At 40.3% G+C, this 13,102-nt stretch overlaps 1 protein-coding gene across 9 annotated transcripts in view; it reads left to right on the top strand.

Moving 5' to 3' along the window:
- The window catches only part of CDH18 (cadherin 18), an 896,035-nt gene that overhangs the window by 812,879 nt on the left and 70,054 nt on the right, over positions 1-13,102 (top strand). For all 9 annotated transcript variants that reach the window (XM_042859886.2, XM_042859885.2, XM_065584267.1 and 6 more), the window contains one exon: positions 7,812-8,065. In XM_042859886.2, the coding sequence (XP_042715820.1) occupies positions 7,812-8,065 (254 nt within the window). The remainder of the gene's footprint in view (positions 1-7,811; positions 8,066-13,102) is intronic.

Below are 13,102 nucleotides of genomic sequence, written 5' to 3'. Positions count from 1 at the left end.
AATGCTATGTGGTTAGGGTTGCCAACCCTCCCAGTTTCTCTGGGAGTCTTCCGGAATTGGGCTTTTCCTCCCAGAGGCTACTGAAGCCAAACTAGGATATTTTAGGCGCTAAGAGTCTGGTGGCGCAATTGGACTAAGGCAGGGTTCCTGCCTGCCCTGGCCCACACCGCTCCTGGAAGTGACAGCCACGTCCCTGCGGCCCCTCGGGAGAGGGTGGGCAGGGGCCACAGGGACATGCCAACTGCTTCCAGGAGCGGTGCAGAGCCAGGGCAGGCAGGGACCCTGCCTAGCCCCACTGCACCATCAACTGGGAGCCACCCGAGGTAAGCACCGCCCAGCTGGAGCCTGCACCCCTCCTCCCCCCTGCACCCCAACTCCTCTTCCCCAGCCCTGATACCTCTCCTGCACCCAAACTCCCTCCCAGAGCTCACATCCCTCCTGCACCCCAATCCTTTGCCCCAGCCTGGTGAAAGTGAATGAGGGTGCGGGAGAGAGAGCGATGGAGGAAGGGGGCGAATGGAGTAAGTGGGGTGGGGCCTTGGAGAAGGGCAGGTCCTCGGGGAAGGGGCAGAGCAGGGAGTGGGCAAGGGTGTTTGGGTTTGTATGATTAGACAGCTGGCAATCCTATATGTGGTCAGACAGTTGTAGTCCATAACCCCAGCAGTCTCCTTGGATCCTCTCTTCTAAAAAATCTTCCTGTTTTTGAAACTCAGCACATAAAAACATGCTCCCCAACTATAAGGTCTGCTATACCAGAACCTGCCAGTTCCTCCCTGGTGACTTGGCTTCCTGCACAACCAATTACACCTGCAGATATTCCGTTCCAATTTTCTCTTTTTCTTCGTCATCAGCTCTGATAGACTCCTCCACATTATCAGTTCTTGTACCCTCTTTCTGTATTGTCCTGGCTTTCAATGGTTCTCACTCCCTTACCCTGACTCCTTCCCAATCCTTTACCACTAAAGGACAAAGCCAGCCCTTCTCTCAAAAGTAGAGAGGCCATGCTGTTCAAAATAGGGCTTTCATCAATCATTGCAGGGCTGCTTGGAATCCTCTGCCCCCCCGGCTCAAGGAAGGAGGAAAGGTCATTGCATGGGTAGAATGAAGTCTTTCCCTATTTTGCCATGTCTCTGGGCACTGCCTATAACCATGCCACTTTTTACATACACACACACAGCATCTAATGAAGTCCCTGCAGTCCTCAGTCTTGTGTGCTTAGAACGAACGTGCATGTACTCCCTCAAACACTCTGTAACACCACAGTTAAGACAAGTGCATGGCTTCCAAGGATACCTACATTAACTCTGTTCAAAACCTAAATAAAATATGTTGGCAAGATGCTGAACTGTATTATTTACCTGGAAAAGTACAAAGGTGCCTTTGAATTCAGTATTCCAAACTCTACATTAAAATAGAGGATCAATTGGAGGCTACAGCACTTTGGCATAACATGGAACCCAGTGCAGTACGTCTGTTTCCATTGTGGAAGAAAATAGTCACAGGCTTAATGGCAGGTTGGAATAAAGAAATGGCTACTATATCCTCCCAATCCCTACTTCCTTTCCCAATTCGAAACCGCTCCCATAAAAATACAGTTCATTCTCAGAGTGAAAGCTGACATTGAATTCTCTGCTGCCTAACAGGTGGATCACAGTTTTCAGCTGTGCAAGCACGAATCCTAAAGATTTTAACAAGAGCTAAAACAACAAAATCCCTAGTGTGACCTTTGTTCATGTCCTCTCTCTAGCTCAGACGTATCACACATCTAGGCCAAGGCATCCTAAAATAATCCTTCCATCCTGCCCAGAAGCCTGATCCTGATTGGCTATGACAGCTGCATGGGGGTTCTTCCTGGGTGGCCCCTCAGGAGACATAGCATTAGAAATAGACAAGTTAGGTCCTTCTTTATTGTCATTATTCATGGTTGCTTACTCACAATGGGCCTTTATGCTTATCCTTGTCAGCATTGCAGCTTCCCTCTGTGTTTCTGGGGCCCCCAGGGTCAGGAAAAACAAAAAACCTACTTCAGAGTCTAAACAAATGCTTCTTTTGGGCCACTTTCCCCTCTGGTCAACTCATATTCTTAATAATCCTGAGTGAAGTCCCTTAAAGTGAATAGACCCCTGCAACCGAGGAAAACCCAGTACTACCCCCCTCTCCACTCACAGGAGAAGGGTGAGTCATAGGTGTGACTGCTAAACTGCCCTACACCCCTACATTAATGATACAGCCTGATTGTGGCAAAGCGCCAATGTATTCTTGCCCCTCCTGAACACCCATGCAGAGTTTGAAATGGAGTATGCGCTGCAAGCCATTTCCCAGAGTAAGGAGAACTATTTCCACTATATCTGTACCAACAAGTTCCTCTGTCAGCTGCTCCCCAACAGCAGAGAAAGGTACAGAAAACTCTTTCTCCTTTTGAACACATACTCCTACTGCCTGTCCCTTCATTCCAAATCCTTCCAATCCCCAAGTGCAGTTCCCAAGTCAGCGTCCCCACAGATACATTTGGCTTGGGTGCACAACCCCATCAGGCAACACAGGAACAAGGCTTATAACATCAGCTCATAGAACCAGTCTGTGCACAGTAACTTCTCCATCAGCCTCCAAACAAATGGACTTTTCCACCATCACATCCAGTGAACACACTGGCGAAACAACACTTCCTTCAGCTCCAGACGGTGAGGCTGCAACCATCTTGGCAGGAAGAAGAAATGAGAACACACTCTCTTCCTGATTAGTATAAGCACCTAGCAATAGTCCAACATCTAAAAGTAAATAAAAATACCTTTATATGACAACTCCAATACTGGCCTATGCATTATTTTTTATTTTACAGTATGCACAACTAATTTGAATGTGTTATGCGATTTTATAATTAACATTTTATTTTATCGAGTGTGGGTTTTTTTAAAAAATGCTCCTATGTCTATCCAAATCATGTCAAGTGTTGATTCATTTGTTTATAGTGAGTGGGTAGCATCTGCCTTTTAATATTAAATGTGTCTCTGTATATTAAGAGTGACAACTGACTCAGATGCATAGAAATAAATTCTGCCCTTCTTTATGTCCCTGCAATCCCAGTAAAGTCAGTATGGTTATATGAATGTAACTAAAGTCATAATCTGGAATATTTTGTTTAAAATGAGAGTGGTTCAAACCTCTAAAAACTCACTATGACTATTGCCCATTAAATGCAATATATTGACATTTTAAAAACATGAGAAGATGCAGAAATTGCATTGTATCAGAGGGGTAGCCGTGTTAGTCTGAATCTGTAAAAAGCAACAGAGGGTCCTGTGGCACCTTTGAGACAGTTACTTGCATCTGAAGAAGTGAGGTTCTTACCCACGAAAGCTTATGTTCCCAATACTTCTGTTAGTCTCAAAGGTGCCACAAGACCCTCTGTTGCTTTTTACAGAAATTGCATTGATACAAATGTATATTTCAACCAGGTTAAAATCTGAGTTAACACCATTTATGGCTGACAGTGTAGCCGTTGGAAAATGTTCATTTTCACACTATTTTGCTTTAGGGTATGACCAATGTGCACATAGCCTGTTCTTGTATCACCATGCAAAATAATAGGTGATGTGAGTGACTTGCACATTCAGACATACAAGGGCATATTTTGCTCAGCTAATACTATGGTTTGGATGAGCTGAAATGCAATGCTTCAGAAAATTCCTGGCATCTCATGTCCCCTGTATTGCCTCAGAGACATGATACTATCCCCATTGGCTATATACACATTTTAAAAGCATCCTTCTGCAATATGTTTAGTGTTTGGTCAATTGTATAAATGGATGCCTGGAAGGCATTTAAGATCTATATTTTTATCAAGCACCTGAATACAAGCCCCTAAACTAATTCTGTACTCCTGTGATTCCAGTTCAGGGAATGGAAGGTGATTTCAGATAATCTTTAAAAATCTTTCTCCTTGTTTAATCACTGTAACATTTTACCTTGAATAGCTTATCTTCACTAAGATCAGAATCAGTTTTGTTCAGTAAATAAGGTTGCAGCAGATTCTCTAAAGCATATAAGAATATGCATATAACAATATTCCTTCCCTCTTGCTTTTCTGTGGAAGAATGTACTGTATCATGAGCACATCAGAAAAGTCACACGTAAATATAGTAACTAAGTCTGAACAAAATTTCTCCTCAAAATCATCTGAAATTTGGCAGGTTTGAAGTTTTGATGCAAGAATAAACTTCCAAGGATTTGCCCAAGGCTCTGGGCCAGGTTGGTCAACCTGACTGAAAAGCCCACATCAACATCTATGAGGATTCTCTCTAACCTTGTTATGGTCTGACCCAGAGCCTTCTATCCCCTCACAACCTCCTTCCCTCATGATCCCTGTGAGTGCACTCTTCAACCCTTCAGACCCCTGTTTACAGAAGAGACCTCAAGATCCCATGAAAATCTCATGAGTAAGCTACAATTTCCCTTCACTTCATATGGTTTATCAGGTCTGGGAAGAAGATGGTGAAAGTGTGACAAAAACCATTACTTCCCTGGACTCTTCAGAGAATGACTGGGTGGCATATTCCCCCCAACCAACCATCCTATCTCTTGGGGAAGGAGTTGGCTATATTTTTACTGACTCCTTCAAACAAGTAGATACCATGTTACTCTGTGGACTAGCCCAGCCCATATTGCTTCACATTGCCCCTGGGCTGAAGTGGAATAGGAAACAGCCCTCCTACTGCTGAACCTCACCAAAATCTGAGCCCTGAGAAACTCATACTGCACTATGATAGTGCATACTTCCCCCAATTAACCCCCTAATTGCTTAATAAACCAGTGAGTTTTGGAAATGGTCCCGTGAGATTCATTTAGTGGTTTTTATATTAACATGAACCTGAAACAACTGGAAGAGCAAAACCAGAAAGGTATATACCGCCCAAATACTACCTAATCTATAGTAGGTTGACTGTTGTATACCAAATTTGTAGCCCAGTTTGAACCAGGCATCCATTGTTTCAGGTGCAAATGTCATCATGGACACAGGGTTTTCTTTTTTTTTTTTTTTTAGATTACATAAAGCCAAATTCAATTTAAATATACACAACTTCAAGCAGCAGCCACCCAAACCTAGTTCTGTCAGTCCAAATTCAAACACACTTCAATTTCCCACATTTTATATCAAATGTAAAAGAAAAAGGTCAAATGATAGCAAGAATTATTGGTAGTTGTGGAATATTTTGTTAATGTTTGTTATATGCGTGAGTGTCCTAGGTTCACCTCAGGATTTAAAGCGGCAAATTCTCCACTGATTTTCTCCCTATCATCTCACTACCTTCAGTATGATTGTATGGGGTGTAAATCACAATTGTATGTGTCCCATATGCTACGGAATAGCTCAATATTAAAGGGCATTGGTCTTTCCACCACCATTAAGCACAAAATAGCAGAGTGGAACGGTCTTCCTCTTGCACTTCTCAATGACAGATTCTCTTGGACAGGCTGGAGGAAGCAGAAAGAAGAAGAGAGGAAAAACTGTATGGGTCTATCTTTTGGACATAAAGCCATAGATGCGCTTGAAATCTCAGCTGTTTCCTGCTTATATGAAGTTATTATTGCTACATTGCTGTAGCTAAAAATAATGTTAAAGATAGAGATAAACTTCATTGATGCTGGTGGGTACAGTTGCCACCCTTCATTTATGGTAACTGCAAAAATCAATTAAGTTCCTAATTAGATTGTGTATCTTGCAACCATGTATTTGATTTAGAATGATTTATAGCTCTCCACAATTTACTTGAGAGTCCAAATATTGCTATGGGCACATTTACTTTCATCTTCCCACAACTATTGCTTAAATTGTGTTTCCAAAGTAATACACATTGTATGTTAGTTGCATTTTGAATTGTGTTGTATAATTGATTAATCATTGTCTAAACATGCCATCTAGCAGTATGAATTGTCAATTTATGTTCACTTCATTTAAAATAGAAGTACTTATTAAATCACCGACTAACAATATCATATGAGACATAATTACATAATTATGCTGTGGCAATTGGCAATGATTATTTATTTTGAATGATGTAGATGGTTTGGTTCTTCATGCTGAAAGATTTGCTAGGCCCTGGGAAATTTGTATGACTTTTAAAATAAGATACATTTCCATGCAAAGAGACCTAATTTCTTTAGAATTAAGATTGCACAAGTTCATTTGCTGTCAACACACACTAGAAACTGAAGAAATCACCACATTAGGCAACTTTAATATCCAAACAAACCTAAATGCCGTACCTTATCACCGAAACATACTGTAAACTTGATGTTCACAGCAAACTCCCTTTCACTTGCAACATACAGCCCCCATGGTTCACACATCTAGTTCATCACAGTTCCTGCTTTAATTAGTGATTTTTTGCACATGTGTAGCCATCACTCTGAAGCTTCACTCTTGTTCTACTGAGTTCTACTCCGTCAGCCCTTTGTGATTTCAATGGAGTTCTGTGTTGGGGTATCGTTTCTGCCTACAGGCAGCTCAGTGCTAGATCAGGTCTATGTTTTGGGTGGGTGCATAAAACCAGGTGTGGTGTTCACTGTTTAAAAAGAGATACATGCTTTATTTTTATGTAATTTCACAAAATGTCTTGATAACATTGTTAAACATTTAGAACTTTCTTGATGTTGCAGAACAATTTCCATTATAAGCTACTTTTTTCATATGATCAAAATTTTCTTAAATATTCAAATTGTGATCTTAAATTTTCCTTGCCTGGTGTCTGCTCAAAGGTGGAATTGGTTCAAACGTTAGAACAAAATCTCTTCAGCCATTTGGGAATTTAGTGATGGAGAAAAAAATACACACACACACACACACACACACACACACACACACACACACACTCTTACATTTCCCTTTTGAAATAAAGAATCCCTCTTTTTTTAGAAATGACTGACATATGAAATATGGCATGGACTTAATCTTTTGATGACTAATACCTTCTTAATTTAAAAGCATTATTATTTTTTAGTTTACTGGTTTATGGACCTTTGAAAACTGCAGCTTGAGCACATATTTCCATTAAGTTGGTACATGAGTACAGTGCATATGTGCTTGCATCATGGAATGTGTTCACTTTGCATCTAGAATCACAGGCCAATCTCTGTGATCCTGGGATTGTATTGTACTGATTTCAAGGTAACTGGAAGCATTCCCCAAGCTGGTTATTATTACCCCTTTTCCCCAGTCTAGCTCCCCAGAATGTTTCACAAAATTATGAGCATGTAGCCCTTTTGTCTTATGTGCAGCCAGTACTGCACAGTAGTACCAGATGGTAAATATGAATATCTAAAATTGTTTAAAGAAAAATTTAGTAAGAAACACCATGTGATCACAGAATTAAAGACATAAAACCAAATTCTGCTCCAGCGATTTCAATGGAGTTACTTCAGATAATCAGAAGGGTAAATGAATGAAAAATGTGGCCCTGTGACATAATATTTATACATTAGAGGGCAGAATTAAGATGGCACATGCAACCTTAAATTTTATATTTCCTGACTGAATGTACAGCCGCAAAGTTACCATTGCATTAATATAATTTAAAAAGAAGCAGAATGTACATTTAGAATTTTTTTCATGTATTCAGCCCAAGCCCAAACTTCTATACTACAGTTTTATAGCCCCATAAAACCAAGTCAGCTGACGCGGGCCAGCTGCAGGTGATTTGCTGCAGTGTAGACATGCTCCAATTGTCTTTCCAACAAAACTGAAAGAAATTTTGTTTGCAAGCAATTTAAACAAAAGCACAACATGGTAATGTCATGTCTCTTTCTTCCAACAGCCACTCAACTATGAAAAAAAGAAATCCTATACACTTAATATAGAAGGAGCAAATACACACCTTGATTTCCGTTTTTCACATTTGGGACCATTTAAAGACGTAACAATGTTGAAGATCATTGTTGGGGATGTGGATGAACCTCCACTATTCTCTATGCCTTCCTATGTCATGGAAGTTTATGAAAATGCGAAGATTGGGACTGTTGTTGGTACAGTGGCAGCACAAGATCCTGACAGCGCTAACAGCTTAGTAAGGTACAGTAAGTCCAAGCAGTACTGAATTGATCTCTGGTTGCTAATGGATTAATGAGATCTGGGATATGTCAGATGATATCTTTTCTGTTATCCTATACTAGAAAAAATGGATGGAAATTTTTTATTCCCAACATGCAATTTTGTGTACATACTGTAATTATCAGCTTTTTAATTAGTTTGAGCTAAATTGAGGCATTTAGCCATCAACCTGAATAGAAGTTAGCGTGAAGCTCATGTCGATGCACTCCTTCTCCAAGTAGTACATTGAGCAGGAAGGATTTACTGTTCATGCCTGACTCATCCGGTAAACCTGCTGTTCCACCCCCCAACTAGTGTAACCAGACCTCTCTCTGGTTAGGACTGTGACCCTGGCTTCTCTCCACCATCTTTGGAGGTGCTATGCTTGCACAGGGAGGAAGCAGTCACTGTGCTTTCCCAGATGGAGGAAATCTAACAGTGACAAGCACTTGTGCCAGGTGTCAAAGAGGTTCCTCCCACACATCATGGGAATGTAGTAATTTTACAAAATATTTATAATCTGAGTTATAATATTCTAATATTTTTCATTCATATCAGAGTAGAAAAGAACTTTGGTCATCTAGTGAATTCTCCTGCATTGCTGATGTTGTTAGAGACATACTTTGCAAACATTTACTACCAGGCATAGTACATACAAGGATGATTAGTCCTACTGCTGTTTGTCTCAGTAGCAAGCATGTGCTAGATCAGATACTTCATTCATAAATGAAACAAATGTATAACATTTCAGTGAAGAAACAAATCAAATAGTCTTCAAAGTGGAATTGATTTCTTGGAACAGTTTCTGATTTTTAAAATAAATTCTGTGATATTCTGTGTTAATGGTTTGACCATAACACTACAGTTTATAACACAGTTGGGTTTGAAAGACATCAAGATCTGAAGTATGAAGCTAGATCCAAATTCCATACACTCCCTATTACAGGCCATATCACAACACTGGGGCTGAAAACTCATATACCCAGGTACAGGAAATCTGAATCTGAAGTTTTATAAGTTTCAAGGTGTTTGGATTCAGCCAACATAGAGAAAGAGGATTGCTGGTCATATCTAAAATTTTGGCGTGGGTCCATTCCTGGCTTACAGCAAAGCTAGTCTACATGTTTTAGGCCATACTGAGGAATACAGTGGTAGTTATTTTGTTGCTTTATATAAGGAAGTGTAGTTCTTTTCAAACAAAATGTATGACAATTCTGTAGATAAATGAACAAATATCTATTGGTGTTAGATCTTTTAGAAAAAGATAATTCCCATATGACTATATGTTTGGTAGCCTAGTCCTTTCTATGAACGAATTGTAAATCCTTTGTGTGAATATATGAGAAAGTAACGGAAATCAGTCTTTCTGAAGCTAATTGGACATACACGATTTTAATTAAAGCCTACTGTATGAATATGATACTCTCAATACAGTGTAACAATTACCATGGAATGCTATAATCTCCTAATTTTTATGATTCTGAAACCTGTTTTTGTGCTGATACTCCAAAACTCAGAAGTGTTTGGTATCCAACAGTCAGTATTCACAATTTGATAATGCATTTAAACTGGGGTTATCATGTTATTGTCTAAATCATAATATTTGTATGTTAACTAGTAAAATTAACTAGACTAAGAGACCAGTCGCTTCCTAAGTCAGCTAAATGACAATGTCTGTAAGGAAGATGAATCTGTGACCCCATAGTCTGGAGCAACATAGGGATTAGCTTTTTTGCTGGCCTGAGAACAGGGAAGACAAGTGGAGATCCGCCCCCCTACAACAGTTTCCAACTATCAAGAGAATTTCATCTAGAGAAGGGTCAGAGGAAGGTGGTGGGAGAGAAGCTGTAGCAAGTTGTGAAGGGCTGAGATGGAAAATGGCAATGGGTTTGGTGGGTAGAGTGGGAAGCTAGTTGGAGAAACAGCTGGCACCAGTCCTGGCAGTGGATCCAGCCCTTTGGTGTCTTTTTCACTAGCAACTTGAAACAAATAGCTGATGTGACAAATTATTCAAATTCTTTCAATAACTGAACCTAATTTTTGCTCACCCCTGCCTGAGCCCTCTTCTTTCTTATCATTTTCCTCACTCATCTTATTCTCTCTATTTCCTCACTCTTTCTTCCATTTCGCTCTCTTTTAATGTTTTTTCCCCTGTATGAATGATATGCTTGTGGAAGGAGCTGGATTGACTACCTTGGATATTGAAACCCTCTCTTTATCCAGAGTAGAGGTTTAAGAGGGCCAGCAACAGTGCAAATGCCTCCTCACTGCCCTACTAGTGGGTTCAATCCTGACCTGTAGGAAACATTGTTAGGCATGAGAGGGAAGTTCATTGCCCATCTGCTCTTTATCCATCCCTCTGAGAGTGCCAAACAGGGTGCCCATTGTTTTGTTATGGAAATACCTGTCCTCTAACAGCTGGATTATGCATCAAACTTGTTTCACGTATAGTCACCCAAACAGTCATCATCTGGTAACAATTTGTGTCATTGTAGCTTTGGGTTGTATTTGAGTCAGAATTCAAGAGGTGAAAGAGTGTATATCCCAATATTGAACCATATTATCCACACACAATATATATTAAGGGGCTTGTAACTGGGCAGGCTCCATCCCCATCCTCTGATACCCTAGAAACCTCTCAAACTCTGTCAATAGGTGTCAACTTCATGTGAGTTTATTTACATCCTGCCACCATCCCCAATGCAGTCTCAGGCAGCAAAGTATTTATGGTGCTTCCCCACAGGAAAAGCCATGCCTTCCTGGAGATCTCAGGGCATACTGGGCTCAGCTAGCCCTGGTCCTCCCCCTCAATTCCTTCCTGTATATCCTTTTGTACTAGTAAGCTTCTGGTTAATTGGTGCATCACCCCTCTCAGCCTGATTGGGGATTTTCAGCTAATTAGCTAATCAGCCTTCTTCAGGGGGTCTGATTGGTGCCTAAGTGGTCAGAGTGCTGACTTACCTTTTAGTTCCCAGCACTCTGTCACAGGGCTTTAATATTTAAAGGGCTGAATTGTGGCTTTGTGACTGTTCTGAGTAATGGGTGACACATACTTGTGCTGCCCCACGAGCAGAACAGGAATGAGCACTTTGCCTGGTGCAGATTGCCTTCCCCTCTATGCTGGTTGTCGCACTGGGGAGCAGAGTCAAATCTCTCTCCTTATTCCTTACCTACCAGAGGAGAGGTAAATAGCAGCTCTGTGGAGACTACATGACCCACGATGCAGGCAATCAGTGGAGGGAAGTAAAAAAAAATGTCTTACAATCCCTTATTCCCCTATCCTGGTATGGAGGGCAAGTTACTGACTTACCCAATGTGTTTGAAATATAGCCATAAAACTCCCATTAACTTTAATAAGAGCTGTTTGATTAAAGTCTGAAAATTCAGGGGTGAGCCTGTTGAGAGGAGGATAACAGGATTATTTTCTCCATGTTCAACCCCACAGAATGCTAGTTTAAAACAATCAAACAAAACCCACTTTTCTTGGCATTGATTTACTAGAAAATACAAAATCTACAGCCTGTGTACCACATAGATAAAGGTATGTGTTCCACAGCTGATCCATCTAGAGTGCTGGCTACCAGTCAATTAAGTTACTTAGAGAGATCCATTATAGAATGATACTAGTCCATAGTGCAATTAAAGAGCAATGACTTTCTTCACAGTATCTCCTAATCCAGTTGTATGTCTATATATCAGAAGGGTAGCAGTGTTAGTCTGAATCTGTAAAAAGCAACAGAGGATCCTGTGGCACGTTTAAGACTAACAGAAGTATTGGGAGCATAAGCTTTTGTGGGTAAGAACCTCACTTCTTCAGATGCAAGTAATGGAAATTTCCAGAGGCAGGTATAAATCAGTCTGGAGATAACGAGGTTAGTTCAATCAGGGAGGGTGAGGTGGTCTGCTCGCAGTTGAGGTGTGAACACCAAGGGAGGAGAAACTGCTTCTGTAGTTGGATAGCCATTCACAGTCTTTGTTTAATCCTGATCTGATGGTGTCAAATTTGCAAATGAACTGGAACTCATCAGTTTCTCTTTGGAGTCTGGTCCTGAAGTTTTTTTGCTGTAAAATGGTTACCTTTACATCTGCTATTGTGTGGCCAGGGAGGTTGAAGTGTTCTCCTACAGGTTTTTGTATATTGCCATTCCTGATATCTGACTTGTATCCAGACTCCAAAGAGAAACTGCTGAGCTCCAGTTCATTTGCAAATTATTAATTTATTACCTGCTGGTTTAAAGATACAATTTATTTACTACGCAATTAAGATTTATTTACTACCCAATTAAGTTACACTTTATTCTGGTGTCAAGAATGATCACTGTGGACAGAGTGAGGATCAGAAGAATGATTACAGCAAATAACTGTTCCTAAGAGAAATATTTTTAAACAAATTCTTAGCAATAAAGCCAAGCAGCAGGTGACCAAATATAGATATTGTTAACTGCTGTGAGGAGGTGGGAGATCCTTTCCTTCATATTGCATCACTGTAGCTCCCACATAACATTTCTTATTTTTCACATAAGTCCAAATCAAAAGACGCTGCCACTGTGTCAAATTGTACATGCGGTTAAACATTGCTAGTACTGACACCATAGTTGGCATAGAGGAGGACATTTTACTATGTTTTTTTCCATCCACAATGTCATCACAATCTTTATATACCTCCTTCTTCAAACTGATGATGATGAACCATCAGTGGTTCCTGTGCTTGGGAAAATCAATGCCCTTATTTCTTTCTTTTTAACGTACCCAATTTACTTTATCTAGACATTTAATTGTGCTCAGCTCTGTGCCTTACAAATTATAAAAGTAAGTAAACTCAACATTATATATTTCTGGGTTTGTTTGTTTTTTAATTAATTTTGGCAGGGCCAAATCAAAGACTGGGATTTATATTTAGAGGTGAAGGGGATGAGCTGTAAAGACATGCTTACTGTTGTTCTCTTGCATCATTACCCTTCAGTTTTCTGCTGTTCAAAGCTGCCTAAACAGTATAGTTTGCTTAATCAGCATGCACAG

Source organism: Chrysemys picta, chromosome 2 (genome assembly GCF_011386835.1).
Source record: "Chrysemys picta bellii isolate R12L10 chromosome 2, ASM1138683v2, whole genome shotgun sequence".
NCBI classification, from domain to species: Eukaryota; Metazoa; Chordata; order Testudines; family Emydidae; genus Chrysemys; species Chrysemys picta.
The sequence above is the reverse complement of the archived record's forward strand: the minus strand, read 5'-3'. Positions and strand labels throughout refer to the sequence as shown.